The sequence below is a fragment of the Canis lupus genome, chromosome 11, assembly GCF_003254725.2.
Source record: "Canis lupus dingo isolate Sandy chromosome 11, ASM325472v2, whole genome shotgun sequence".
In the NCBI taxonomy this organism is placed as follows: Eukaryota; Metazoa; Chordata; class Mammalia; order Carnivora; family Canidae; genus Canis; species Canis lupus.
Genome location: NC_064253.1, coordinates 1,239,995 through 1,266,762, shown reverse-complemented (window position 1 = coordinate 1,266,762; position 26,768 = coordinate 1,239,995). Strand labels below are relative to the sequence as shown.

The following is a 26,768-nucleotide window of genomic DNA, read 5'->3' as shown; positions in this document are numbered from 1 at the left end:
TCTTGTAAATAATGCTGTTGAGAACATAAGGGTGTATATACCTTTTCATATTAGTGAAATATCTTGTTTTCTTCAGATAAATACCCAGAATGAATTGCTGGGTCATATGGCAATTCTATTTTTAATTTTTTTTTTATTTTTTTTTTTTTAATTTTTTTTTTTTATTTATTTATGATAGTCACACAGAGACAGAGAGAGAGAGAGAGAGGCAGAGACACAGGCAGAGGTGAGAAGCAGGCTCCATGCACCAGGAGCCCGATGTGGGATTCGATCCCAGGTCTCTAGGATCGCGCCCTGGGCCAAAGGCAGGCGCTAAACCGCTGCGCCACCCAGGGATCCCTATTTTTAATTTTTTAAGGTAAATTTTAAAATTTAATTTTCCATAGTGAATGCAGCAATTTACATTCCTAGGAACAGTGCACAAGTTTCCCTTTTCTCCACATTCTTGCCAACCCTTGCTACTTCTTGTCTTTTTGATTCCAGCCATTCTAACAGGTGTGAGGTGATATCTCATTGTAGATTTGATTTGGATTTCTCTGATGATTAGTGACTTTAAACATGTTTTTATATACCTGCTGGCCATCTGTAGATTTTTTTTTGGAAAAATGTCTATCAGTTCTCTGCCTATTTTTTACTTGGAGGTTGTCTTTTTTTTTGTTGTTGTTGTTGTTGTTTTTTGTTTGTTTTTTTGCTATTGAGTTGTATGAGTTCTTTATATATTTTGGATATTGACCTCTTATCAGATATATAATTTGCAAATATTTTCTCCCATTCAGTTTGTTGCCTTTTCATTTTGTTGATATTTCTTTTGCTGTGCAAGAGTTATTTTTTTATATAGTCCCACTTGTTTACTTTTGCTGTCAAATCCAAAAAATCATTGCTAAGACTGATGTCTTGGAGGAGCTTACCACCTATGCTTACTTCCAGGAGTTTTGGTTTAAGGTTTTAATCCATTTTGAGATAATTTTTGTGTTTGATATAGAAAAGTGGTCTAGCTTCCTTCTTTTGCATCTGGCTACCCAGTTTTCCCAACACCATTTATTGAAGAGTCTGTCCTTTCCTCATTGTATATTCTTGAGTCCTTTGCCATAAATTAATTGACCATATATATATGGGTTTATTTCTGAGCTCTCTCTTCTGCTTTTTGATTTGAATGTTTTTATGCCAATTACATACCATTTTGATTACTACAGCTTTGTAATAATATAACTTGAAATCAAGAAGCATGATGCCTTCTGCTTTGTCCTTTCTCAGGATTGCTTTGCAACTCTTTGGGGTCTGTAAGTTCTGATTTTATAAAATGTTTCTAGAATCCTTACTTCCTAGGAAAGGGGAGGGAGAGACAAGAAGGAATACCTGGAAAATAAGATTCTAGGGAAAGGAAAGAGGGTAGGTCAGCGACTGCGCTTTGATATCTCATGTCTAGCCAGTTCCCTCCTAATGTCCTCCCACCTCCTGAACATTTCAGGTGGTTGTACCACCCCTCAGGAACTGGGCAGCACGGGTTCTGAGAGGTTTGACCCCTGAGTATGGGGGGTGGCAGGAAGCACAGGTGGACCGGGGCTGACTCTGAATGTTTTGCTTGCCGTGGGCACTCCTGGGTGGGCTCTGGGAACCACGGTCTGCACGGTCCCGCTAACCAGGCTGGGGCTGGCTGCGTGAAGGGCGGCTGCGCCCGCAGAGCTTGTCTACCTCGTGCCAACACCTTCGATGCGAAGCAAGGGTCGGGCAGACCTGTGGGTGCGCTCCCCTTTCCCTCGTGCAGTGCTCGCGCGCCCGCTTCTTTGCTCTTACGTTGCAAGGACGCGTCACGGGCGGCGCACCCAACAGTCTGCGCTCTGCCTGGGGCCGCTTTGGCAGCCAACGGAAACCTCTCGGAGCCACTGACTCCATTTGAAGGACCCGACCTTGCAGAACTGCTCCTCATGGGCAGTTACCTGAGCCGGCCTCGCCCTCGGCCACCGTCCTCTGCTCTGCTGGGTGGGGACCGACCCGAGACAACTGCGAGCCCCGGGCCTGGGCCCGCGCACCCCGCCTGCCCTGTTCCCCCCGCTTGCCGGGTGCGCTCAGCGGCGCCGACCCTCGAAGTGGCTCGCGGGCTGTCCTATGAGGATCTTGTGGCCTCGCCGCGTCGCCGTCGGCCTCGCAGGCGGTTTGCCATAATCCACCCGCGGCAGTATCCGATCCAGCAGGCCCGGTGTTTATTTCTGGGGGCCTTTTCCGCTCTGCCCCAGACCGACCATCCGAAGCCAGTGCTGCCTGCTTGCACCTCTACGATGTTCTGCACCTCAGTGATCCTGAAGATGGCATCGGCTAAGGGCAAACCGACGCTCCGTTTGGCTCTGAAGCAGACAGTCATCTGTATGTGGTCTTCACTTCCTGGTCACCTCCCAAATCCGTGTGTAAGGGAGACCTTGGCGAGGGCCCTCAAAGAGAATGGTCAAGTGAGAGCCAAGGCGGAGGAGGACCTGACCTCCCTGGTAGAGGGCAGGGCAGGGCTGGCAAGGCCAGAGGAAGGGTACCCAGTCCCCGAGAGGCAGGACGATCTGAGAAGGAGGCCTGAGGGCAGCCGAAGTGTACAGTCAGCATTTAGGCGTCTGATGGTCAATGGAGTCCTCTCTTCCTTCGTGCCTACACCTGGGCCTCTGAAGAGAGACTTCTGTTCCACCAGCTTAGAAGACAGCCTGATGAAGAAATCCCACATCTGCTTCTTGAGCTCATGCAGCAAACGCAATGCCATCACCAGTTCCTACAGCTCCACTCGAGGTTTCCTACCCTTACAGAGGAGCCGTCGAGGTGCATCTGGGGTGCCGGGGCCAGCCCCATCCTCAGTCCAGCCCCAGCTGCCGACAAAGAAAGCCAGTGAGGAAAGCTGTCATTCTAGCTCGTCGGCCTCAGTGGAACCACAAAGAAAGATCAGGAATGAAAAGGTTGCAGATGCACCTTCTGGGCGAAAGCACACTCTAAAGAATCGCTCACTGGCATCTGCCCACTCCAGGCCGCAGAAGCGCAAGATTCCACTACTGCTGTCATCGAGGGGAAATGACCCAATGATCCTGCCTCCACCGCCCCAGCTAGGTTATCGAGTCACTGCTGAAGACCTTGACCTAGAGAAGAAAGCTGTGATCCAGTGGATCAACAAGGTCTTGGAAGGGTAAGCCTGAGGCCATCTCCAACTGCAGCAGGCTCAGCCTGCGGGTTTGTCCTCACTTCTCCCTCCCGCCCCCAGCACTGATGCACCGCGGAAGAGCTTCTGGCCGATGCAGAACCCATCAGGCCCGCAGATGGAGGAGCACCTCCACCCGCTGTGTTGTTGTTTTTTTTTTTGTTTTTTTTGGTGTTCCCTAAACTTCTGCCTTGCTTGGCTTGGCTCTAAAAAATTGGTCCTCCTTCCCTGGCTCACCCAGGCATTTTGTACGGGCCTCGCTGGTTCCTTGGAGAAGCATTGTAGGAAACCACCAAAGTCCAGCTAAGGCCAGGGCACTGTGCCTTGTGAGACCAATACCCCCATCAAGTAGGTTAGCTCTCTCCACAGAGACAACGTTCTGTTCCCATTGTCTTTCTGCCAGATGTGTCCTTAGAAACTGGGTGGCTGGGATCCCTGAGTGGCTCAACGGTTTAGCGTCTGCCTTCAGCCTGGGGCTTGATCCTGGAGTCCCAGGATCAAATCCCACGACAGGCTCCCTGCATGGAGCCTGCTTCTCCCTCTGCCTGTGTCTCTGCCTCTCTTGCTCTCTCTCTGTGTCTCTCATGAATAAATAAATCTTTAAAAAAAGAAAGAAAGAAACTGGGTGGCTGGAGCTTGTTAGGCTGGCCCACCCAGTGGGCAGGGTCCCAGCAAAAGGGGAGGAGCAGGTGAGACATCCAGGGCTGCCATAATTGCCCCTGCCCACCTTCCTCATTTGCTTAATTGAACCTTTGTCCATCTTTCTCCTTTCTACATATGAACACTTGGTACCACATGAACATTCAGTAAAGGAACAAAGTTATATGTGCCACACACATATATAGTCATATACATTTATGTTATATATAGTCATATATGTGCATGTGTATATTGTATATTACATAATCTAATGTATATGTAATATACATGATATATACTGTATATATGTAATGGATATGTATAATATAGATGTATATATAACAATACATATGTATAATATATGTATATAATACATAATTAGAATGCATAATAATAGAATATATAATTGATATAAAATATATGTATATATTATTTATGTGTGTGATACATAGGTGATATGTATATAATACATATACATATATAACATATATGATATAACATACATATATAACATCAAATATATAACATATATTACATATAACAATATATACTGAATATATATGTGACTTTTTGTTAATTTGCCAAATATTCCATGTCTTTGTTCTTTGAACATAGTGGAGGAAAAATGGACTTGTATAAAGAGCTAGCCTTAACTGTGTCAAGTTATCTATGGCTCAGCTGATAGGAAAGGAGTACCACTTCATGCCTCTAAGATGCTGACTCCTGATTTTTGTATTGAGTGCATGGGAAAGCAACCCACACACTAGCCTTTTTCCACTTCTACTTCTCACCTACTCTCTGACATCGCTATGGGCTTGAACATGTCTAGTATATGTTAGGAAGGAAATGACCTGTGACAATTTAGTCTTTATTTAGTTCTTAAATTTGCTGCAATTTTAGACTTACAGAACAGTTTACAAAGAGTACAGAGAATCCCATCTAGCCTTCACTAAGCTTCTCCTAATGTTATCATCTTACCGAACCATTATCGAAACCAGGAAACTTGGGATGCCTGGGTGGCTCAGCAGCTGAGCATCTGCCTTTGGCTCAAGGTGTGATCCGGGGTCTGGAGATCTAGTCCTATATTGGGCTCCCTATGGGGAGCCCGCTTCTCCCTCTGCCTATGTCTCTGCCTTTCTGTGTCTCTCATGAGTAAATGGATAAAATCTAAAAAACAAAACAAACAAACAAAACAAAAACAAACAAACAAACAAAAACGAAACCAGGAAACTAACATTGATATGATGCCATTAGCTAAACTTCAGACTTTAATTGGATTTTCCCAGTTTGTCTAGTAAAGGTTGCTTTCTGTCTCAGTATCAATCCAGAATTCCAAATTGCATTTAGTTGTCATGTTTCCTTTGACTCTTCCAAACTGACCGTTTCTCGGTCTTAATGCCTTGTGTAACCTTGATATGTCTGAAGAGTACTGGTTAGATATTTTGTAGAATTTCCTGGATTTGTATCTCTTTGTTTTCATAGAAGAACATAGAGGTTATGGATTTTTAAGAAAAATCTCACAGAGGTGATGTACCCTTCTCATCTCAGAGGTATATATCTGTATGTCTTATTATGGGAAATGTTAACCTTGATCATCTGATTAAGGTGTTGTCTGCCAGGGTTCTCCACTTTGTATAGTTATTTTCCCCTGTGTAATAAATATGGGGCGGGGGAGGGAGTCATACTTTGATGCTACAAAAGAACCCTGTTTATCCTTGAACTTTGCATTATCTGTGAATCTTGCCCACAGCAATCATTATTGTGCTGTTGTAATGGTGATTTTCTTTCTACTTCCTTTGTTTCTTCTACATTTAATTAAAATGTTTCTCTAAGGGGGCACCTGGGTGGCTCAGTCAGTTAAGCGGCTGCCTTCAGCTCAGGTCATGATCTTGGGGTCTTGGGATCAAGCCTTGCTTTGGGCTCTCTGCTCAGCAGGGAGTCTGCTTTTCCCTCTGTCTCTGTGCTTGTGCTCTCTCTCAAAAAAATAAAATCTTAAAAAAAAATCTTCCCTAGGGAAGGGTTCTCTTGATTTATTTGTTTATTCAATCATGTAAATCTGTAGGGGCTCATCAGGATTTATTTTATTCTTTGTCCTATTATCTAATCACTATTAATTTTGTTGCTCAAATTGTTCCAAATGTCACCATTGTGAAATTATTTCAGGTAGTTTTTGAGTCCTTTTAACAAGGCTGCTCATGCCTGCATTCCCTTCTTCCCCCTTTCTGCAGGATTTCTTTACCTTCTAGCACCACAAGATGCTCCAGGATCATCTTGTATTTTATCTATCTCAGTTCTGGAGTCCATTACTGCTCCAAGGAGCTTTGCTTCCTTTAATTGGAGAATAAAATTAAAAAAAACCAGGTATGGGCACTCAGTTGTATTCAGGAAGTCTCGGCTTCTAAGTCCTCTCAGGAGACAGAGTTAGGAAATATATGTTTCTGACTATGCATACTTACCTATGTTTCTGTATTTCTCTCTGTGTGTGTGTATATGTGTGTGCATAAATGAATCCATACTGGCATTTCAGACTATAATTCAGAACCACAGGGTTCCCTCCAGAACTGTTCCCCTTTGCTTATGTGTAACTTCTTTCTCCAACTGTTTCTCCAGAGAAACCTGGTCTAATCTACCTATATTATATTTACTTATTTTTCCAATTTAATATTTTTCCAAATCCAAAATTTTTCCAATTTAATATATTTACATTTATTTATAATGTATTTACTTACTTGTCCAGTCCTAGAATACATGTACTTTAGTTTCAGAATTGCTAACCCTGTGAGGAACTTATCAAAGTGTTTGTGTACAATTATTTCTGTGTAGTCTTATAGTATCCACTGCTTTTAACTAAAACACTGCTTTTATTTATTTTTTTAAGGATTTTATTTATTTATTTATTTATTTATTTATTTATTTATTTATGAGAGACGCAGAGAGAGAGGCAGAGACATAAACAGAGGGAGAAGCAGGCTCTCTGTAGTAAGCCCAATGTGGGACTGGATCCCAGACTGCAGGGATCACAACCAGAGCCAAAAGCAGACACTCAAGTACTGAGCCCTCCAGGCGTCCCTAAAACACGACTTTTAAAATCAGCTTCTTTCAGCTTTCTTTCAAGGAGTTTATAAGCTCCCATTTGTACCACACCTAGATTCATTTCTCACAATCTACATTCCATTTTGGGCTCCTCCCATAATTGAGTTGATTTTAATTTGCAAACTGTAAAACTCACTCTTTCTGGTGTACAGTTTGCTTATATTTGGTAAGTATTTTTTAATAGGTTTTTTTTTTTTTTTTTTAGAGAGAGAAGAGAGCATAAGTGAGAGGAAGATTGGAGGGGGAAGGAGAGGAAGAGGGAGAGAATCTCCAGCAGACTCCATACTAAGCACCAAGCCCAAATGACTCAGGGCTCAGTCTCTTAAGCCTAAGATCATGATCTTAGCTGAAATCAAGAGTCAGAGGCTCAACAGACTGAGCCACCTAGGGGCTGGCTTCTTATTGAGTATTTCTGTGTCTGTATTCATGAGAGATATTGGCCTGAAATTTTATTTTCTTGTGCTGTTTTTGTCAGAGCTAATACTGCCCACATAGAATGAGCTGGGAAGGGGTTCCCTCCTGTATACCTGAAGGAATTTGTAGGATTGGTATAATTTCTTTTTGAAATGCTTTGGAGGGTTTACCAGTGAAGCCATGTGGGCCTGCCTTCTTTTTATGAGAAGATTTAAAATGACTAATTCAGGAACCAAGATGGTGGCTCCCGTGGATCTGGAGTTGAAGAAGGCCTTCACAGAACTTCAAGCCAAAGTTATTGACACTCAACAGAAGGTGAAGCTTGCAGACATACAGATTGAACAGCTAAACGGAATGAAAAAGCACGCACATCTTACAGATACAGAGATTATGACTTTGGTAGATGAGACTAACATGTATGAAGGTGTACGAAGAATGTTTATTCTTCAGTCCAAGGAGGTAATTCAGTTAGCTGTTAGAGAAACAGAAAATAGCAGAAGAAAAAATTAAAGAACTAGAACAGAAAAAAATGAGAAACAGAACATAGCAGAAGAAAAAATTAAAGAACTAGAACAGAAAAAATCCTACCTGGAGTGGAGTGTGAAGGAAGCTGAGGACAACATCCAGGAGATGCTGATGGCATGAAGGGCACAGTAGGAAATCTCCAGCCAAAGCTTCCTGCCCCCTCCCATTCCTGGCAAGGGCAGGTGGGGGGCCCATGTGGAGAAACTTCTCTTCTGCCCTGGTGGACTTTTTATTTGGATGATCTCATAACCCTGTGTTTTCTACTTCACCATGATACCCTTTCAGACCCCAGTTCTGTATTTTTTATCCTGGCTCTGTCTGCCACCCCTGTCCAGAACACTCTTCTCCCTGGGGGTGAGTCAGAAACCCCCATGATGATGAGTCATCATCCCCCAGAGGGAGATGGGAGCCATACAGATAGGGGAGCTCTGCCCAAGCCTATGAACTAGTTATGCTCCTTAGACCAATAAAAGGCATGTGTTCCCTCCCGCCAAAAAAAATAAAATAAAAATGACTAATTCAATATCTTGTAGGTCTACTAAGGTTTTCTTTTTTCTTATTTTTTATTTATTTATGATAGTCACACAGAGAGAGAGAGAGAGAGAGAGGCAGAGACACAGGCAGAGGGAGAAGCAGGCTCCATGCACTGGGAGCCCGACGTGGGATTCGATCCTGGGTCTCCAGGATCGCCCCCTGGGCCAAAGGCAGGCACTAAACCGCTGTGCCACCCAGGGATCCCCTTTACTAAGGTTTTCTAATTCTTCTTGAATTAGTTTCAGAAACTGGTATCTTTCTGGGATTGTGCCCATTTCATCAGTTTTCTAATGTGCTGGAATAAAATTTGTTTGTATTTCCTTATCTTAATATCTGTAAGGCAGAAAATGATGCCCTCTCTTCCATTTCCAACTTTGTTAGTGCCTTTTCTACATTATATCCATCTGAACATCTCCCATTCTCATTCTTGCTTTCCTTTGTTCAATGTGGCTGAATGCTGGTCAATTGTGTTGATTTTTTAAGGAAATCAAATTTTGTGGTTTTTACTTCCTCTGTCACTTTTCCATTTTCTATATTTGTTAATTTAGGTTCTAATATTATTTAATTCTTTCTGTTTCCTTTGGGTTTAGTTTGCTCTTCTTTAAAAATTTTGCAAGATGGAAGATAGGGGGTTTGAGACCTTTTTTCTAATTTAGGTATTTTAAGCTACAAATTCCCCTTTTATTGGCATTAGAAAAATGTTGATGCTATGTTTGGATGACATTCAGTTCAATATATGTTCTAACTTCTGTTATAATTTTTTCTTTTACCCATAGTTTAGAAGTATGTTCTTTAATTTCCAAATATTTGGGGGGGGTTTGCACATTTCTTTCTAGTTTTGATTTATAATTTTATTCCACTGTGTCCTTAAACCTACATTTAATGATTTCAATTCTTTTAAGTTTATTGGGACATTTTCATAGCTAATCATATGCTCTATTTTGGAAAATGTTCCACAGGTCCTTAAAAAAAAGGTATATTCTGCTGTTTGGGGGCAGAGTGTTCAGTCAATGTCAAGTCAAGTTATTGAATAGTGTTGTTGAAGTCTCTTTATTCTTACTACTTTCCTGTCCAATTTTTCCATCAGCTATTGGGAATAGAGTCTTACAATACACAACTGTAGTTACGTTATTGTCTATTTTCATCATGAAATGTCCCTCTTACTCCCTTTTAAAAAAGATTTATTTATTTTAGAGAAAGCACATGTGTGTGAGTGTGAGGGGGAGAGAATCTTCAGACTCCCCACTGAGTGCAGAGCCTGTCACAGGGCTCCATCTCATGACCTAGGAGATCATAACCTGAGCCAAAATCAAGAGTTGGATGCTCAACTGACTGAGCCACCCAGGTGCCCCACCACTTCCTCCCTTGTAATATTCTTAGCCTTAAAGTCACCTTTACCAATTATTGCTACAGTTACTCCAGCTCTTTTATGGATACTGTTTGCAATTAATATCTTTTTCCATTCTTTTAATTTCAACTCATTTGTATATGTGAATCTAAGTTGTATCTCTTATAGTCAGCATATAATTGAGTCTACTTTTTAAAACCCAGGCTCTGCCCTTTTATTTGGACTTTTAAATCTATTCACAGTTATTTTAATTATTGCTATTGGTGGATTTACTTTTTCCATTTTGTTACTTATTTTCTATTTGTCTCGTGTGTGTTTTGTCTTCTGTTTTATTTTTGCTTTTTGCTTCTCTGTTCCTCCTTTACTACCTTTGTTTGTGTTAAATAGATTTTTTTAGTGTTTATTTTAATCTCTCTTCCCCCTTTATTTTTACTTTTTAAAAAAATTATTTTCATAGTGGTTGCTCTAAGAACTACAATTTACATCTTGAATTTTCAAATATCTCCTTCAGGACATGCAGATGACAAACACACAAAAAGATGTTTAACATCATTAGCTAGTAGGGAAATGCAAATTAAAACCACAACAACAACCTATCACTAAATAAGTAGTAATAATATCAAATGCCGGTGAGGATGTAGAAAACTAGGTTATTCATACATTGTGAGTCAAAATGCAAAATGATACAGCCACTCTGGTATTAGTGAGGGCACTTGTTGTGATGAGCACTGAGTGTATATGTAATCATTAAATTCTACACCTAGAATTTAAGTAAAAAATTGAAATATAAAAAATGATACAGCCACTCTGGAAAACAGTTTGGCAGTTCCTTTGAAAACCAAAAGTGGACTTGCCATTCAACTGTGCAATTGCACTTTGGGCATTTATCACATAGAAATGAAAACATTTCCATTAAGAAACTTATTCACCAGTTTATAGCAGCTTTATTCTTGATATCCTCAAACTGGAAACTACTCAAAGGTCCTTCAATGGCTGAATAATTAAACAACTATGTACATCCATACTATGAAATGCCGTTCAGCAAAAAAAAAAAAAAAAAAAAAACTATTGGTACATACAATTTAGATGGGCCTCAAGAGAACTATGATGAGTGAATAAAACCAATCCCCAAAGGTTACATAGCATATGATTCCATTGATGTAACATTCTTGAAATAACAAAAGTATAGAACTAGAGAACAGATTAGTGGTTGACAATGGTTAGGCATGGGATGGGTAGTGGATGTATGTGGCTATGAAGAGATGTCACAAGGGAGGCTTTTGGTAATTCTATATATTGATTGTGATGGTAACACAAATCTGCATGTAAAAGAATTGCATAGAAATACAGATACAAATAAATTCATGTAAAGTAGCGAAATCTAAATGAACTTTGTAGATTGTACCAATGTAATTTTCCTTGTTTTTATATTGTACTGTAGTTATACAAGATATTGTCATTGAGGGAAGCTGGCTGAAGAGTATAAGGGAATTCGCTGTACTTTCCCCCCAATTTTCTGCAAATATAAAATTATATCAAAATAAAATTTAAAAGAAATATACTTCAGATTAATTTGAATTAAGTGATTAATACTAATTTATTTCTAGTAAATAAGATAAAGTTTGCTCCAACATAAATATATTATTTCTCCTGTCTGAGATGCTATTGCATCTTTAGATGTTAAAAGTGCAGGTTATAATTATTATTTTGTAATCTTATGCCTTTTAAATTACAGGAAGAAAATAAAAAAATTGATCAATGTTTTATATTACCTATACATTTGTCTTTTCCAATGCTCTTTCTTTGTTCATAGGAATTCAAATTAGCATCCTCCTTAAAGACTTTTCTTAATGTTGCTTGTCAACAGCTTTTCCCCTTTTATCACTTTATCACTTTTATCACATTGACTATGTCAATCCACTGCATTCTGGCTCTAAAGTTTCTGATGGGAAATTAGCTGTTAATTTTGCTGTGATTCCTCTGTGGGTGATGTCATTTTCTCTTTCTGCTTTCAATATTTTCTTTTTCAACAGTTTGACTCTCATGTGTCTAGGTATGGATATCTTTGTATTTATTCTACTTGCAATTCATTGAGATCTGTGGATCTGTAAATAAATGTCCTATCAAATTTGAGAACTTTTTGGCCATCATTTTTTCTGCCCGTTTCTCTCTTATCCTTCCAGGACTTCCATTATATCTAAGTGTTGTTTTCCACAGGATTGCGGGGCTTTTTTCATTTTTATTCATTGTTTTTCTTTCTGTTCATGTGATGAGATAATTTCTATTAATAAATTTTCAAATTCACTGATTTATTCTTCTGCTACCTGAGATCTGAAATCTGCTGGGTTTTGTTTTGTTTTTTCATTTCAATTACATTTTTTAACTCCAGAATTTCCATTTCACTCTTTAAAATTTTTTTTCTCTTTGTTGAGATTATTGAATGAGTCCTTGTTCTACTTTCCGCTAATTCTTTAAATGTTTTTTCTCTTAGTGTTTTGAACATCTTTAAAATAGTTGCTTTGAAGTTTTGTCTGCTTTGTCTGATAAATGGGCCCCTTCAGAAACTTTCTATTGTTTGTTTCCCCCACTGAATATGCATCACAATTCCCTGTTGCTTTGCATTAGATGACAAAAGATAACATTTTTTGTTGTTGAAAAGTAAACGTTTTATTTATTTATTTATTTATTTATTTATTTATTTATTTATTTAGAAAGTAGATATTTTGGATAATATATGTAATGGTCTTGGATTCTGACTCTTCCCTACTCTGAGGCTTGTTTCTGTTGCTGCATTTGTTGAGGCTCTGATCATGGAGGGAGGTGAGAGAGGAGAGAAAAGAGTGCACAGGGGATCACACAAGGAAACACTGACTGGGAAAAGGATAGTGGCTGATTATTGTGAGTTTTTGCAATGAGCAGAGTTCAAAGACTGCTTTTAGAGGTCCATACCCTGGCTGGTGTTGAGTCTGGTGGGTGCTACAGTGCTCCTGTGGAAAAGGAGGATAGAGACCTGGGGAACCCCTGGGGCACACTGGGAGAGGCAGTTCCCCTTTTTGGTGTGCATCTGGGTGAGGTATCATTGCTTCTGAGGGGACAAAAGAACTGGCATTGCTCCCTCACCCTTTGGAATAGCGGTAGAGATACCTCCTCAGGGTTCCTAACACTGGCTTTTTGCTAATGCTTTACTTTAAACTCTAAGCTCCTTTGCATTGGTGCAATGGCCCTTCTGGACAAACCTGCATTGGCCCTAGGGTGGCAAGAGTCTCCCCCAGAGGAACATTGCAGGTGTGCACCACACTGAGTTCCTAAAATTTAGAGTTTTTAAACTTAGCTGGTCTGCCTGGGATAAATTGCAGACAACTTGGACACAGAGTGAGGGCAGGGTTCTGAGGGATGCCTGAGACATATGAGGGGAGATTGTTCACTCTCCTGTTAGGGCTTCCAGACATTAGCATGAGTAAATTCCCCTCTCCAGGGACAAAGGAGAGGGCTAGTGCTACTTCTTCTCCCCTGCCCATCAGCATGGACTGACTTCAGTGAGCAGCATAGCACCAACAGTGGAGGCCTGAGCTGCTTACACCAAGGCATATCCCCGTGCACTCAGCAGGTGCTTCTTTACTAGGGTAAGTATGCCTGAGAAGCAGAGCAGTGGGGCCCTTCCTCAGAAGACCAGCATAAACCCCCCTGTATGCACCAATATACTGAAGATATAGTGCTGTAAAGCTTTAGCTCTAGTGGAAATAGCATCAGATCTCTATTAACAAGCAGACCAGAGCACACCTGGTTAAGATACTACCCTCTGGACAAGGTCTCAAAACTCCCCACTGCAGGCAAAGAGAAACTCTGCAGAGGGCTGATCTGAGGGAAAGAGTAGCCAAAAACAGCAGCAGAGTGCACACAGCATACACCAGAAACACTTACTGAAGAACAAGACCCTGGATAGTATATGACCTCTTCTGAACAAAGCCATTATTTTCTGGAGCAGGAAACATAGCAGACTTTCCTAACACACAAAAGAGAACACAAACCTAGACAAAATGCCAAGATGAAGGAATTCATCCCAAAAGAAACAAGAAAAGGGCGAAGGTCAGGGTTCTAATCGAAACAGGTATAAGTAATATGCCTGATCCAGATTTTAAAACAGCAATCATAAGGATATTAGCTGAGCCTGAGAAAAGCATAGAAGACACAAAGGAGTCATTTACAACATAGATAAAAGACCTAAAAACTAGTCAGACCAAAATAAAAAACACTATATAGCTGAGATGCATTACACTGGATGTAATGACAAGGATGGAAGAAATAGAAAATGAATACATAATATAGAAAATGATGAAGCTTAAAAGAAGAGAAAAAGAAAAATATTGCATCATGGATATAGACTCAGAGAACTCAGCAACTCTATAAAGCATAATAACATTTGTATCATAGGAGTCCCAGAAAAGGAAGAGAGGGGGGGAAAGGGCAGAATATTTGTTTGAGCAAATTATATCTAAAAACTTCCCTAATCTTGGGAAGGAAACAGACATTAAGATCTGGGAGGCATAGAGAACTCCCATCAAAATTAATGAAAGCAGGCCCATATGAAGACATATCATAATAAAATTTGCAAAACATAGAGATAAGGAAAAAGTCCTAAAAGTAGCAAGACAAAAGAAATCTCTAACTTACCAGGGAAGAAACATAAGGTTAGCAACAGATCTTTTCACAGAAAATTGGCAGGCCAGATAAGAGTGGCATGGTATATTCAGCATGCTAAATGGGAAAAATAAGTAGCCAAGAATACTTTATCCAGCAAGTCTGTCATTCAAGATAGAAGGAAAGATAAAGAAGTTTCCAAACAAAAATTAAAGGAGTTCATGACCACTAAACTAGCCTTGCAAGAAATATGAAAGGGGAGCTTTTGACTGGGAGAGAAAGAGAGAAAGACCAAAAGTGATAAGGATCAGAAAGCAGCAGAGGCAATTTACAGGACCAGCAACTTTACAGGTAGCATAATGGCACTAAATTCATATCTATCTATAATCACTCTAAATGTAAGTGAACTAAACACTCTAATAAAATGTAAGGTATCATAATTGATAAAAAAATAAGACCCATCTATATGCTGCCCACAAGAGACCCATTTTAGACCTAAAGACACCTGCAGACTGAAAGTTAGGGGATGGAGAACCATCTATAATGCTAATAGATGTCAAAAGAAAGCCAGAGTAGCCACATTTAGATCAGACAAACTAGATTTTAAAGCAAAGACTGCAACAAGAGATGAAAAAGGGCACTATATCATAATAGAGGGCATAATCCAACAAGAATCCAACACAATCTAACAATTGTAAATATTCATGCCCCCAACTTAGTAGCACACAAATATATAAAACAATAATAAGCACAGAGGAACTCTTTGACAATAATACAATATTAGTAGGGGACTTTACCACCCCACTTACAATAATGGGCAGATCATCAAAGCAGAAAATCAACAAGGAAACAATGGCTTTAAATGACACAGTAGACCAGATGGACTTAACAGATATATTCAGAATATTTCATCCTAAAGCAGGAGAACACACATTTTTTTCCAGTGCACATGGCATATTCTCTAGAATAGATCACATACTGGGTCAGAAATCAGGTCTCAATAAGTACAAAAAGATTGAGATCATACCACACATCTTTTCCAACTACATTGCTCTGAAACAAAGTCAACCACAAGAGAGAATTTTGAAAGAGCACAAATACATGGATGGAGGTTAAAGGACACCATACTAAAACATGAATGCATTAACCAGGAAATGAAAGAAGAAATTTTACAAAATACGTGGATACAAATGAAAATGAAAACACGATGGTCCAAAATCTTTGAGATAGAGTCAAAGTGATCATAAGAAGGAAGTATATAACAATACAGATCTATCTCAAGAAGCAAGAAATATCTTAAATACACAACCTAAACTTACACTCAGAGGAATGAGAAAAAGAAAAATGAAGCCTAAATCCAGCAGAAGAAGGGAAATAATAAAGATTAGAATAGAAATGAATGATATAAAAACAAACATACACCCCCCCCTCCCCCTAGTACAACAGATCAGTGAAACTAGGAGCTGGTTCTTGGAAAGAATTAATGAAATTGAGAAACCCTTAGCCAGACTTATCAAAAAGAAAAGAGAAAAGATGTATATAAATAAAATGATGAGAGAGGAGATATCACAACCAACACCACAGAAAAACAAACATTTTTACAAGAGAATGTTATGAAAAAGTATATGCCAACAAACTGAGCAATTTGGAAGAAATGCATATGTTCATAGAAGCATATAAACTGCCAAAATCAAAGCAGGAGGAAACAGGAAATTTGAACAGACCAATAACAAGCAAAGAAATAAAAAATCTCCCACCAAACAGAAGTCCAGGGCCAGATGGTTTCCCAGGGGAATTTTCCTAGACATTTAAACAAGAGTTAATATCTTTTCTTCTCAAACTGTTCCAAACAATAGAAATTAAAGGGAAACTTCCAAATTTATTCTACAAGGCCAGCATTATCTTGATTCCAAAACCAGATAAAGACTCCACTAAAAAGGAGAACTATAGGCCAATATCCCTGATGAACATGGATGCCAAAATTCTCAACAAATAGAATTCTATTCTCAACAGATAGAATCCAACTATACATTAAAAGAATCATTCACCAAAATCAAGTGGGATTTATTCCTGGGCTGCAGGGGTAATTCAGTATTTGCAAATCAATAAATCAATGTGATACCCCATGTTAGTAAAAGAAAGGATAAGAACCCTATAATCTTCTCAATAGATGTAGAAAAAGCATTAGACAAAGTATAGCATCTATTCTTGATAAAAACCCTCAACAAAATAGGGATAGAGGGAACATAGCTCAACATCATAAAGGCCAATATATGAGAAACCCACAGCTAATATCATCCTCAATGGGGAAAAAATGAGAACTTTTCCTCTATGGTCAGGAACAAGACAGAGATGTCCACTCTCATCATTGGTATTTAACATAGCACTGGAAGTCCTAGTCTCAGAAATCAGACAAGAAAAAGAAATAAAAGTTATCCAAATTGTCAAGGAAGAAGTCAAACTTTCACTATTTGCAGATGACATGATACTCTCTGTAGAAAACCCAAAAGAATCCACCAAAAAATTGCTAGAACAAATTCAGTAGAATCACAGGATACAAAATAAACATACAGAAATCTGTTGCATTTCTATACGCCAATAATGGAGCAGCAGAAAGAGAAATCAGGGAATTGATCCCATTTTCAGCTGCACCAACACCATACGATAATCAGAATAAAACAAACCTAAGAGGTAAAAGATCTGTATTCTAAAAACTATAGAGCACTTATGAAAGACATTTGAGGAAGACACAAAAAAATGGAAAAACATTTCATGCTCATGGATTGGAAGAACAGATATCATTAAATTGTCTCTACTCTCCAAAGAAATCTACACATTTATTCCAATTCCCATCAAAATACCACCAGTATTTTTCACAGAGCTAGAACAAATAATTTTAAAATTGCACGGAACTACAAAAGATCCTGAATAGCCACAGCAATCTTGAAAAAGAAAAGCAAAGCTGGAAGTATCACAATTCCAGACTTCAAGGTATATTACAAAGCTGCAGTCTTCATGACAGTATGGTACTGGCACAAAAACAGACACATAGATTAATGGAACAGAATAGAAAACCCAGAAATGGACATACAACTATATGCTTCACTAATCTTCAATAAAGTAAGAAAGAATTTCCAATGGAAAAGAGACAGTCTCTCCCACAAATGGTGTTGGGAAAACTAGACAATAACACACAGAATAACTAAACTGGATGAACTTCTTACATCATACACAAAAATAAATTCAAAATGATCTAAAAACCTAAATGTGCGATAGGAAACCATCAATCTCCTAGATGAAAACACAGGCAGTAACCTCTTTGATTTAGTCATAGAAACTTCTTACTGGAGATATCTCCTGAGGCAAGGGAAACAAAAGCAAAAATGAACTATTGGATTTCATCAAGGTAAAAGGCTCCTACACAGCAAAGAAAACCATCAACAAAGCTACAGGGCATCTTTGAGAATGGGAGAAGATATTTGGAAATTATGTTATCTGATACAGGGTTGGTAACCAAAACCTATAAAGAACTCATCAAATTCAACACCCAAAAAACAAATAATCCAGTTAAGAAATGGGCAGAAGATATGAATAGACACTTTACGAAGAATACATGCAGGTGGCTGGCAGACACGTGAGAAGATGCTCAACATCACTCATCATCAAGGAAATACAAATCAAAACTACAATGAAATATCAACTCACTTCTGTCAGAATGGCTAAAATTTACAACACAGGAAACAACAAACATTGGCGAGGATGTGGAGAAAGGGGAACACTCCTGCACTGTTGTTGGGAATGCAAGCTGGTGCAGCCACTCAGGAAAACAGTATGGAGGTTCCTCAAAAAGTTAAAAATAGAACTACCCTACAACCCAGTATTTGCACTACTAGGTATTTACCCAAATGATACAAAAATATTATTCAAAGGGACGCATACACCCTGATGTTTATAGCAGCATTACCAACAACAGCCAAATTATAGAAGGAGCCCAAATGTTCTTGGATTGATGAATGGATAAAGAAGACATGGCATATATAATACAATGGAATATTATTCAGGTATAAAAAAGAATGAAATCTTGTCATTTGCAACAGTGTGGATGGAGGTAGATTGTATTACACTAAGTGAATTAAGTCAGTCAGAGAAAGACAAACACCATGTCATTTAACTCATGTGGAATTTAAGAAACAAAACAAATGAACATAGGAGAAAGAGAGAAAGGTAAACCATAAGACGGACTCTTAACCTATAGTGAACAGACTGAGGGTTTCCGGAGGGGAGGTGGATGGGGAGATTGGCTAAGTGTGTGATGGGTGTTAAAGAGGGCACTTGTTGTGATGAGCACTGGGTGTTATATGTAAGTGATGAATCGCTAACTTCTTCTCCCTACATTACCATACTGCTTTAATTGTTGTAGCTAAATGGTAAGACTTAGCATTGAGTGATTCCTGACATTTCATTATTCTTTTGAGAAATTGTTTTTTATATCCTAGGAGTTTTTCTTTTTCATAAAAATTTTAGAATTAGCTGTCTATATCTGTGAAAAATCTTGCTGAGTTTTGATAGGAATTGTATTAAACCTCTAAATGGACTTATGGCAGAGTAGGAGGACCCTAAAGTCAACTTACCCCACAGATAAAACTAGGTAAAACATTAGTTAAGATAATCCAGAACTGGACAACTTGACAACTGATAGAACAAACTCCACAACTAACTGTAAAGAAGAGGCCACACTGAAGAGAGTAGGAAGGGTGGAGACTCAGTGGAGACCTAAACACCGTCACTCTGGCTGCCAGAGGGAGGGAACCTTGGGGTGGTGAAAGATGAGAAATAGACTATAACACTGGGGAAGCTGTGTGGGGAAGACAAATCTCCATGGCATTTGGCTTTGAAAATCAGAGGGACCAAATTTTCAAGTTCTTAAAATCAAACAAGCGTGGAAATTTAAAAATCAGTAGGCTCGTCTGGAAGAGCCTAGAGGGTGATAAAAAAGCTGAGTCCCTGCCCTTAAAGAGAGAGCACAACAGCTTGAGGGGGGATACAGCATAGAAGCAGGGGTTTGAAAAATGCCTGGGGCATACAGAAGGGAGAGTAATTTATTAATCTCAGAGTTCACTGAGGGACTTCTCCAGGAAAAAAGAAGCTGGCAGGTACAATTTCTGTCCCTTGCACCCCAGCATAAACACATGGCCACTTTAGGGAATGGTTCTAGAAGGGGTGTGGCTCTAGAATGCACTTATCTAACTTGCTTACACCAAACCCCATTTCCCCTGCACAGCTGGGCCTGCCTAAGTCCTGGTGCTGCCAGCCTCCCACCCCCAGAAGACCATGTGAATCTTGCCAACACTGTCTCCCTACTGCTCCCTTTGTGGGGAGCAGCGGTGGTGGCTGGTCACCTCCTAGGGAGGACATGTGCACCTTGTTAAAACTGCACCCCTTGCCTTCTCATGCATTGTGGAGTGAATCTGGCCTGTCCCAGTCTCTGTAGTGGCTGCACATTCCCTGTAGAAGAGGACCAGCACCATCTTATTAAAAGTACATGCCCTACTCACTACTTTCAAGAACAAAATGGTACCTGACTTTCCTAACACATGGAAGCAGACAAAGAGAGTTAGGCAAAATGAGGAGACAGAGGAATAGGTCCTAAATGAAAATAATGGGACAAAATCACAGCAAGAGACCTAAGCAAAACAGAAAAGTAATAAGCTTGACAGGGAATTTAAAGTAATGATCTAAAGATACTGAACTTGAGAGTGGAGGACATCATGAGATCCTTAATAGAGATAAAAAACCAATCAGATACGAAGAACACAATAATTGAAGTTAAATACACACTCATTGTAATAAATAGCTGGCTAGAAGAAGTGGAAGAGTGAATCAGCAACCTGGAGGACAGAGTAATGTAAAATAATCAAGCTGAGCAAGTGAGAGGAAAATAATTATGCAAAGTGAGAATAGACTTAGGGAACTCAGTGACTCCATCAAGTGTAAAAAGATTCATATTATAGAGATCCTAGAAGAACAAGAGAGAGAAAAGAGGGCAGGAAATGTATTTGAAGAAATAGTAGCTGAAAACTTCCCAAATTTGGGAAAGGAAACAGAAATTCATATCTATGAGGCACAGATATATTCCAACAAAATCAACTCAAGGAAGTATGCACCAAGACACATGCAATTAAAATGGCAGAAAGCACTGATAAAGAAAGAGTTATAAAAGCAACAAGAGAAAAGAAGACAGTTACATATAAGGGAAACCCCATAAGGGGATTTGTCAGTGGAAACTTTACGGGCTTGAAGAGAACGGCATAATATATTCTAAGTGCTGACAGGAAAAATCTGAGGCTAAGAATACTGTATACAGCAAGGCTATCATTCAGAAGAGAAGGTGAGATACAGAATTTCATAGACAAACAAAAGTTAAGACTTCATGTCCACTAAACCAGCCCTACAAAAAATGTTAAAGTGGATTCGGTAAATGCAAAGGAAAGGCCATAGGAGTTAGAAAAATAAGAAACACAAAAGCAGTAAAAATAAGGATATCAGTCAAGGAACTCACAAAATAAAAGGAAGTAAAATATGACACCATATACCTAAAATATGGGGAAGAAAGGAGTAAAGAATGGAATCAAGCTTACAACTTAAGATAGACTGCTGTATGTAGAAGATGTTATATACATGCCTAGTGATAACCACAAATCAAAACCCAGGAGTAGATATGCAAAAACTGAAGAGAAGGAATTAGCATATATCACCAAAGATAGAAAACTTAGGGTGAGAGAAGACAGCAAGGGAAGAAAGGAAGAGAGAAAATCCACAAAAACAAGCACAAAACAAGTAACAAAATTTTAATAAATATATACCTGTCAATAATTGCTTTTAGTGTAAATGGACTAAATATTTCAATCAAAAGACATAGGGTGACAGAATGGATAAAAAACAAGACCTTTCTATATGCTGCCTACAAGAGACTCACTTAAGACTCTAATGACATATGCGGATTGAAATTGAAGGGATGGTGAAGCATTTATCATGCACATGGATATGAAAAGAAAGTCAGGGTAGCAATACTTATATCAGACAAAATTGACTTTATTTTTATTTTTTTTAATAATAAATTTATTTTTTATTGGTGTTCAATTTGCCAACATACAGAATAACACCCAGTGCTCATCCTGTCAAGTGCCCCCCTCAGTGCCCGTCACCAATTCACTCCCACCCCCCGCCCTACTCCCCTTCCACCACCCCTAGTTCGTTTCCCAGAGTTAGGAGTCTTCATGGAGAACAAAGAACCATAATGGAGAGTCAGAACTGTATCCTAGCGTACTTGGTAATCAGTCTACAGCAACAACAGTTACTGTCAGTGGGAAAAAATGGTTTATTTATTTATTTATTTTTTAATTTTTATTTATTTATGATAGTCACAGAGAGAGAGAGAGACAGAGACACAGGCAGAGGGAGAAGCAGGCTCCATGCACCGGGAGCCTGATGTGGGATTCGATCCTGGCTCTCCAGGATTGCGCCCTGGGCCAAAGGCAGGCGCCAAACCGCTGCACCACCCAGGGATCCCCCAAAAATGGTTTATTTAATAAACTGTGTGGGCCTAATCACTCACCATTCAGAGACACAATGTGAAACTGAACTCCCATATCACATATATGAACATCAGTTTCGGGTGGATGAGGAGAACTAACCTCATACCTCTGATTGCACATGCTGGGAATAACTTAGAGCCAGCAGGGATGGAGAGCTATACACCAGATGGTTTTTCCTGCAGGCTACTTGATAGAAGCATGAACTCTTCTCACTGTAGCGTTCCAGCTGTTCTCTCTTTAAATCTCAGGCCGAATTCGTAGATTTTCAGGAGGATTTGAAGGTTACCTAGGTAATTTGGTGGGGACAGGTGATTTGGGGACCCTACTCTTCAGCCATCTTGCCCCTCCTCCACAAAATTGACTTTAAAACAAAGACTATAACAAGAGACAGAGGGACACTATATAATCAATAAGGAGACAATCCAAAGAAAAGACATAACAATTGTTAATATTTGTGCACCCAACATGGCAGCACCCAAATATATAAAACAGATAATAACAAACATAAAGGACATAACTGATAGTAATACATTAATAGTAGTGGATTTTTTTTAACTTTTCCTCTTTTCAGACCTTTATTCCATATACAACACTGATATCTTTTTTTCAATCCTTTTTTATTTTTATTTATTTATTTATTTATTTATTCATTTTAATAAATTAATTTTTTACTGGTGTTCAATTTACCAACATACAGAATAACACCCAGTGCTCATCCCGTCAAGTGCCCCCCTCAGGGCCCGTCACCCATTCACCTCCAACCCCCGCCCTCCTCCCCTTCCACCACCCCTAGTTCGTTTCCCAGAGTTAGCAGTCTTTATGTTCTGTCTCCCTTTCTGATATTTCCCACACATTTCTCCTCCCTTCCCTTATATTCCCTTTCACTATTATTTATATTCCCCAAGTGAATGAGAACATACACTGTTTGTCCTTCTCCGATTGACTTACTTCACTCAGCATAATACCTTCCAGTTCCATCCACGTCGAAGCAAATGGGGGGTATTTGTCGTTTCTAATGGCTGAGTAATATTCCATTGTATACAAAAACCACATCTTCTTTATCCATTCATCTTTCGATGGACACCGAGGCTCCTTCCACAGTTTGGCTATTGTGGACATTGCTGCTAGAAACATTGGGGTGTGGGTGTCCCGGCGATTCATTGCATCTGAATCTTTGGGGTAAATCCCCAACAGTGCAATTGCTGGGTCATAGGGCAGGTCTATTTTTAACTCTTTGAGGAACCTCCACACAGTTTTCCAGAGTGGCTGCACCAGTTCACATTCCCACCAACAGTGCAAGAGGGTTCCCTTTTCTCTGCATCCTCTCCAACATTTGTTGTTTCCTGCCTTGTTAATTTTCCGCATTCTCACTGGTGTGAGGTGGTATCTCATTGTGGTTTTGATTTGTATTTCCCTGATGGCAAGTGATGCAGAGCATTTCCTCATGTGCATGTTGGCCGTGTCTGTGTCTTCCTCTGTGAGATTTCTCTTCATGTCTTTTGCCCATTTCATGATTGGATTGTTTCTTTGGTGTTGAGTTTTAGAAGTTCTTTATAGATCTTGGAAACTAGCCCTTTATCTGATATGTCATTTGCAAATATCTTCTCCCATTCTGTAGGTTGTCTTTTAATTTTGTTGACTGTATCCTTTGCTGTGCAAAAGCTTCTTATCTTGATGAAGTCCCAATAGTTCATTTTTGCTTTTGTTTCTTTTGCCTTCGTGGATGTATCTTGCAAGAAGTTACAGTGGTTGAGTTCAAAAAGGGTGTTGCCTGTGTTCTCCTCTAGGATTTTGATGGACTCTTGTCTCACATTTAGATCTTTCATCCATTTTTAGTTTATCTTTGTGTATGGCGAAAGAGAGTGGTCTAGTTTCATTCTTCTGCATGTGGATGTCCAATTTTCCCAGCACCATTTATTGAAGAGACTGTCTTTCTTCCAATGGATAGTCTTTCCTCCTTTATTGAATATTAGTTGCCCATAAAGTTCAGGGTCCACTTCTGGGTTCTCTATTCTGTTCCACTGATCTATGTGTCTGCTTTTGTGCCAGTACCACACTGTCTTGATGACCACAGCTTTGTAGTACAACCTGAAATCTGGCATTGTGATGCCCCCAGCTATGGTTCTCTTTTTTAAAATTCTCCTGGCTATTCGGGGTCTTTTCTGATTCCACACAAATCTTAAAATAATTTGTTCTAACTCTCTGAAGAAAGTCCATGGTATTTTGATAGGGATTGCATTAAACGTGTAAATTGCCCTGGGTAACATTGACATTTTCACAATATTAATTCTGCCAGTCCATGAGCATGGAATATTTTTCCATCTCTTTGTGTCTTCCTCAATTTCTTTCAGAAGTGTTCTATAGTTTTTAGGATATAGATCCTTTACCTCTTTGGTGAGGTTTATTCCTAGGTATCTTCTGCTTTTGGGTGCAATTGTAAATGGGATTGACTCCTTAATTTCTCTTTCTTCAGTCTCATTGTTAGTGTATAGAAATGCCACTGATTTCCGGGCATTGATTTTGTATCCTGCCACACTACTGAATTGCTGTATGAGTTCTAGCAATCTTGGGGTGGAGACTTTTGGGTTTTCTATGTAGAGTATCATGTCATCGGCAAAGAGGGAGAGTTTGACTTCTTCTTTGCCAATTTGAATGCCTTTAATGTCTTTTTGTTGTCTGATTGCTGAGGCTAGGACTTCCAGTACTATGTTGAATAGCAGTGGTGAGAGTGGACATCCCTGTCTTGTTCCTGATCTTAGGGGAAAGGCTCCCAGTGCTTCCCCATTGAGAATGATATTTGCTGTGGGCTTTGCGAAGACGGCTTTTAAGATGTCGAGGAAAGTTCCCTCTATCCCTACACTCTGAAGAGTTTTGATCAGAAATGGATCCTATATTTTGTCAAATGCTTTCTCTGCATCTAATGAGAGGATCATATGGTTCTCGGTTTTTCTTGCTGATATGATGAATCACATTGATTGTTTTATGTGTGTTGAACCAGCCTTGTGTCCCGGAGAGAAATCCTACTTGGTCATGGTGAATAATTTTCTTAATGTACTGTTGGATCCTATTGGCCAGTATCTTGTTGAGAATTTTTGCATCCATGTTCATCAGGGATATTGGTCTGTAATTCTTTTTGGTGGGGTCTTTGTCTGCTTTTGGAATTAAGGTGATGCTGGCCTCATAGAACGAATTTGGAAGTACTCCATCTCTTTCTATCTTTCCAAACAGCTTTAGGAGAGTAGGTATGATTTCTTCTTCAAACGTTTGATAGAATTCCCCTGGGAAGCCATCTGGCCCTGGACTCTTGTGTCTTGGGAGGTTTTTGATGACTCCTTCAATTTCCTCCCTGGTTATTGGCCTGTTCAGGTTTTCTATTTCTTCCTGTTCCAGTTTTGGTAGTTTGTGGCTTTCCAGGAATGCGTCCATTTCTTCTAGATTGCCTAATTTATTGGCGTATAGCTGTTCATAATATGTTTTTAAAATCGTTTGTATTTCCTTGGTGTTGGTAGTGATCTCTCCTTTCTCATTCATGATTTTATTAATTTGAGTCTTCTCTCTCTTCTTTTTCATAAGGCTGGCTAATGGTTTATCTGTCTTATTAATTCTTTCAAAGAACCAACTCCTGGTTCTGTTGATCTGTTCCACAGTTCTTGTGGTCTCAATTTCGATTAGTTTTGCTCGAATCTTAATTAACTCTCTTCTTCTGCTGGGCCTGGGGTCCATCTGCTGTTTTTTCTCTAGCTCCTTTATGTTTAAGGTTAGCTTTTGTATTTGAGTTCTTTCCAGTTTTTGAATGGATGCTTGTATTGCGACGTATTTCCCCCTTAGGACTGCTTTTGCTGCATCCCAAAGATTTTGAACGGTTATATCTTCATTCTCATTAGTTTCCATGAATCTTTTTAATTCTTCCTTAATTTCCTGGTTGGCCTTTTCATCTTTTAGCAGGATGGTCCTTAACCTGCATGTGTTTGAGGTCCTTCCAAACTTCTTGTTGTGATTTAGTTCTAATTTCAAGGCATTATGGTCTGAGAATATGTAGGGGACGATCCCAATCTTTTGGTATCGGTTCAGACTCGATTTGTGACCCAGTATGTGGTCTATTCTGGAGAAAGTTCCATGTGCACTTGAGAAGAATGTGTATTCAGTTGAGTTTGGATGTAAAGTTCTGTAGATATCTATGAAATCCATCGGGTCCAGTGTATCATTTAATGGTCTCGTTTCTTTGGAGATGTTGTGCTTAGAAGACCTATCAAGGGTAGAAAGAGCTAGATTGAAGTCACCAAGTATAAGTGTATTATTATCTAAGTATTTCTTCACTTTGGTTATTAATTGGTTTAAATATTTGGGAGCTCCCACATTCGGGGCATATATATTGAGTATTGTTAAGTCCTCTTGTTGGAATGATCCTTTAAGTATGAGATAGTGTCCTTCTTCATCTCTCACTACAGTCTTCGGGGTAAATTTTAGTTTATCTGATATGAGGATGGCTAACCCTGCTTTCTTTTAAATTTTTTTTTTAATTTTTATTTATTTATGATAGGCACACAGTGAGAGAGAGAGAGAGGCAGAGACACAGGCAGAGGGAGAAGCAAGCTCCATGCACCGGGAGCCCGACGTGGGACTCGATCCCGGGTCTCCAGGATCGCGCCCTGGGCCAAAGGCAGGCGCCAAACCGCTGCGCCACCCAGGGATCCCCTAACCCTGCTTTCTTTTGAGGACCATTCGAATGGTAAATGGTTCTCCAACCTTTTAGTTTCAGGCTGTAGGTGTCCTTCTGTCTAAAATGAGTCTCTTGTAGACAGCAAATAGATGGGTC

The 26,768-nt window shown here is 39.4% G+C and overlaps 1 protein-coding gene across 1 annotated transcript in view; it reads left to right on the top strand.

The window, feature by feature from the left end:
- Positions 1-1,529: 1,529 nt before the first annotated feature.
- LOC112659651 (nuclear envelope pore membrane protein POM 121-like) overlaps positions 1,530-26,768 on the top strand; it is a 43,356-nt gene continuing 18,117 nt past the window's right edge. Inside the window, exon 1 of the mRNA XM_025446710.1 lies at positions 1,530-3,154. Within this exon, the coding sequence (XP_025302495.1) occupies positions 1,530-3,154 (1,625 nt within the window). The remainder of the gene's footprint in view (positions 3,155-26,768) is intronic.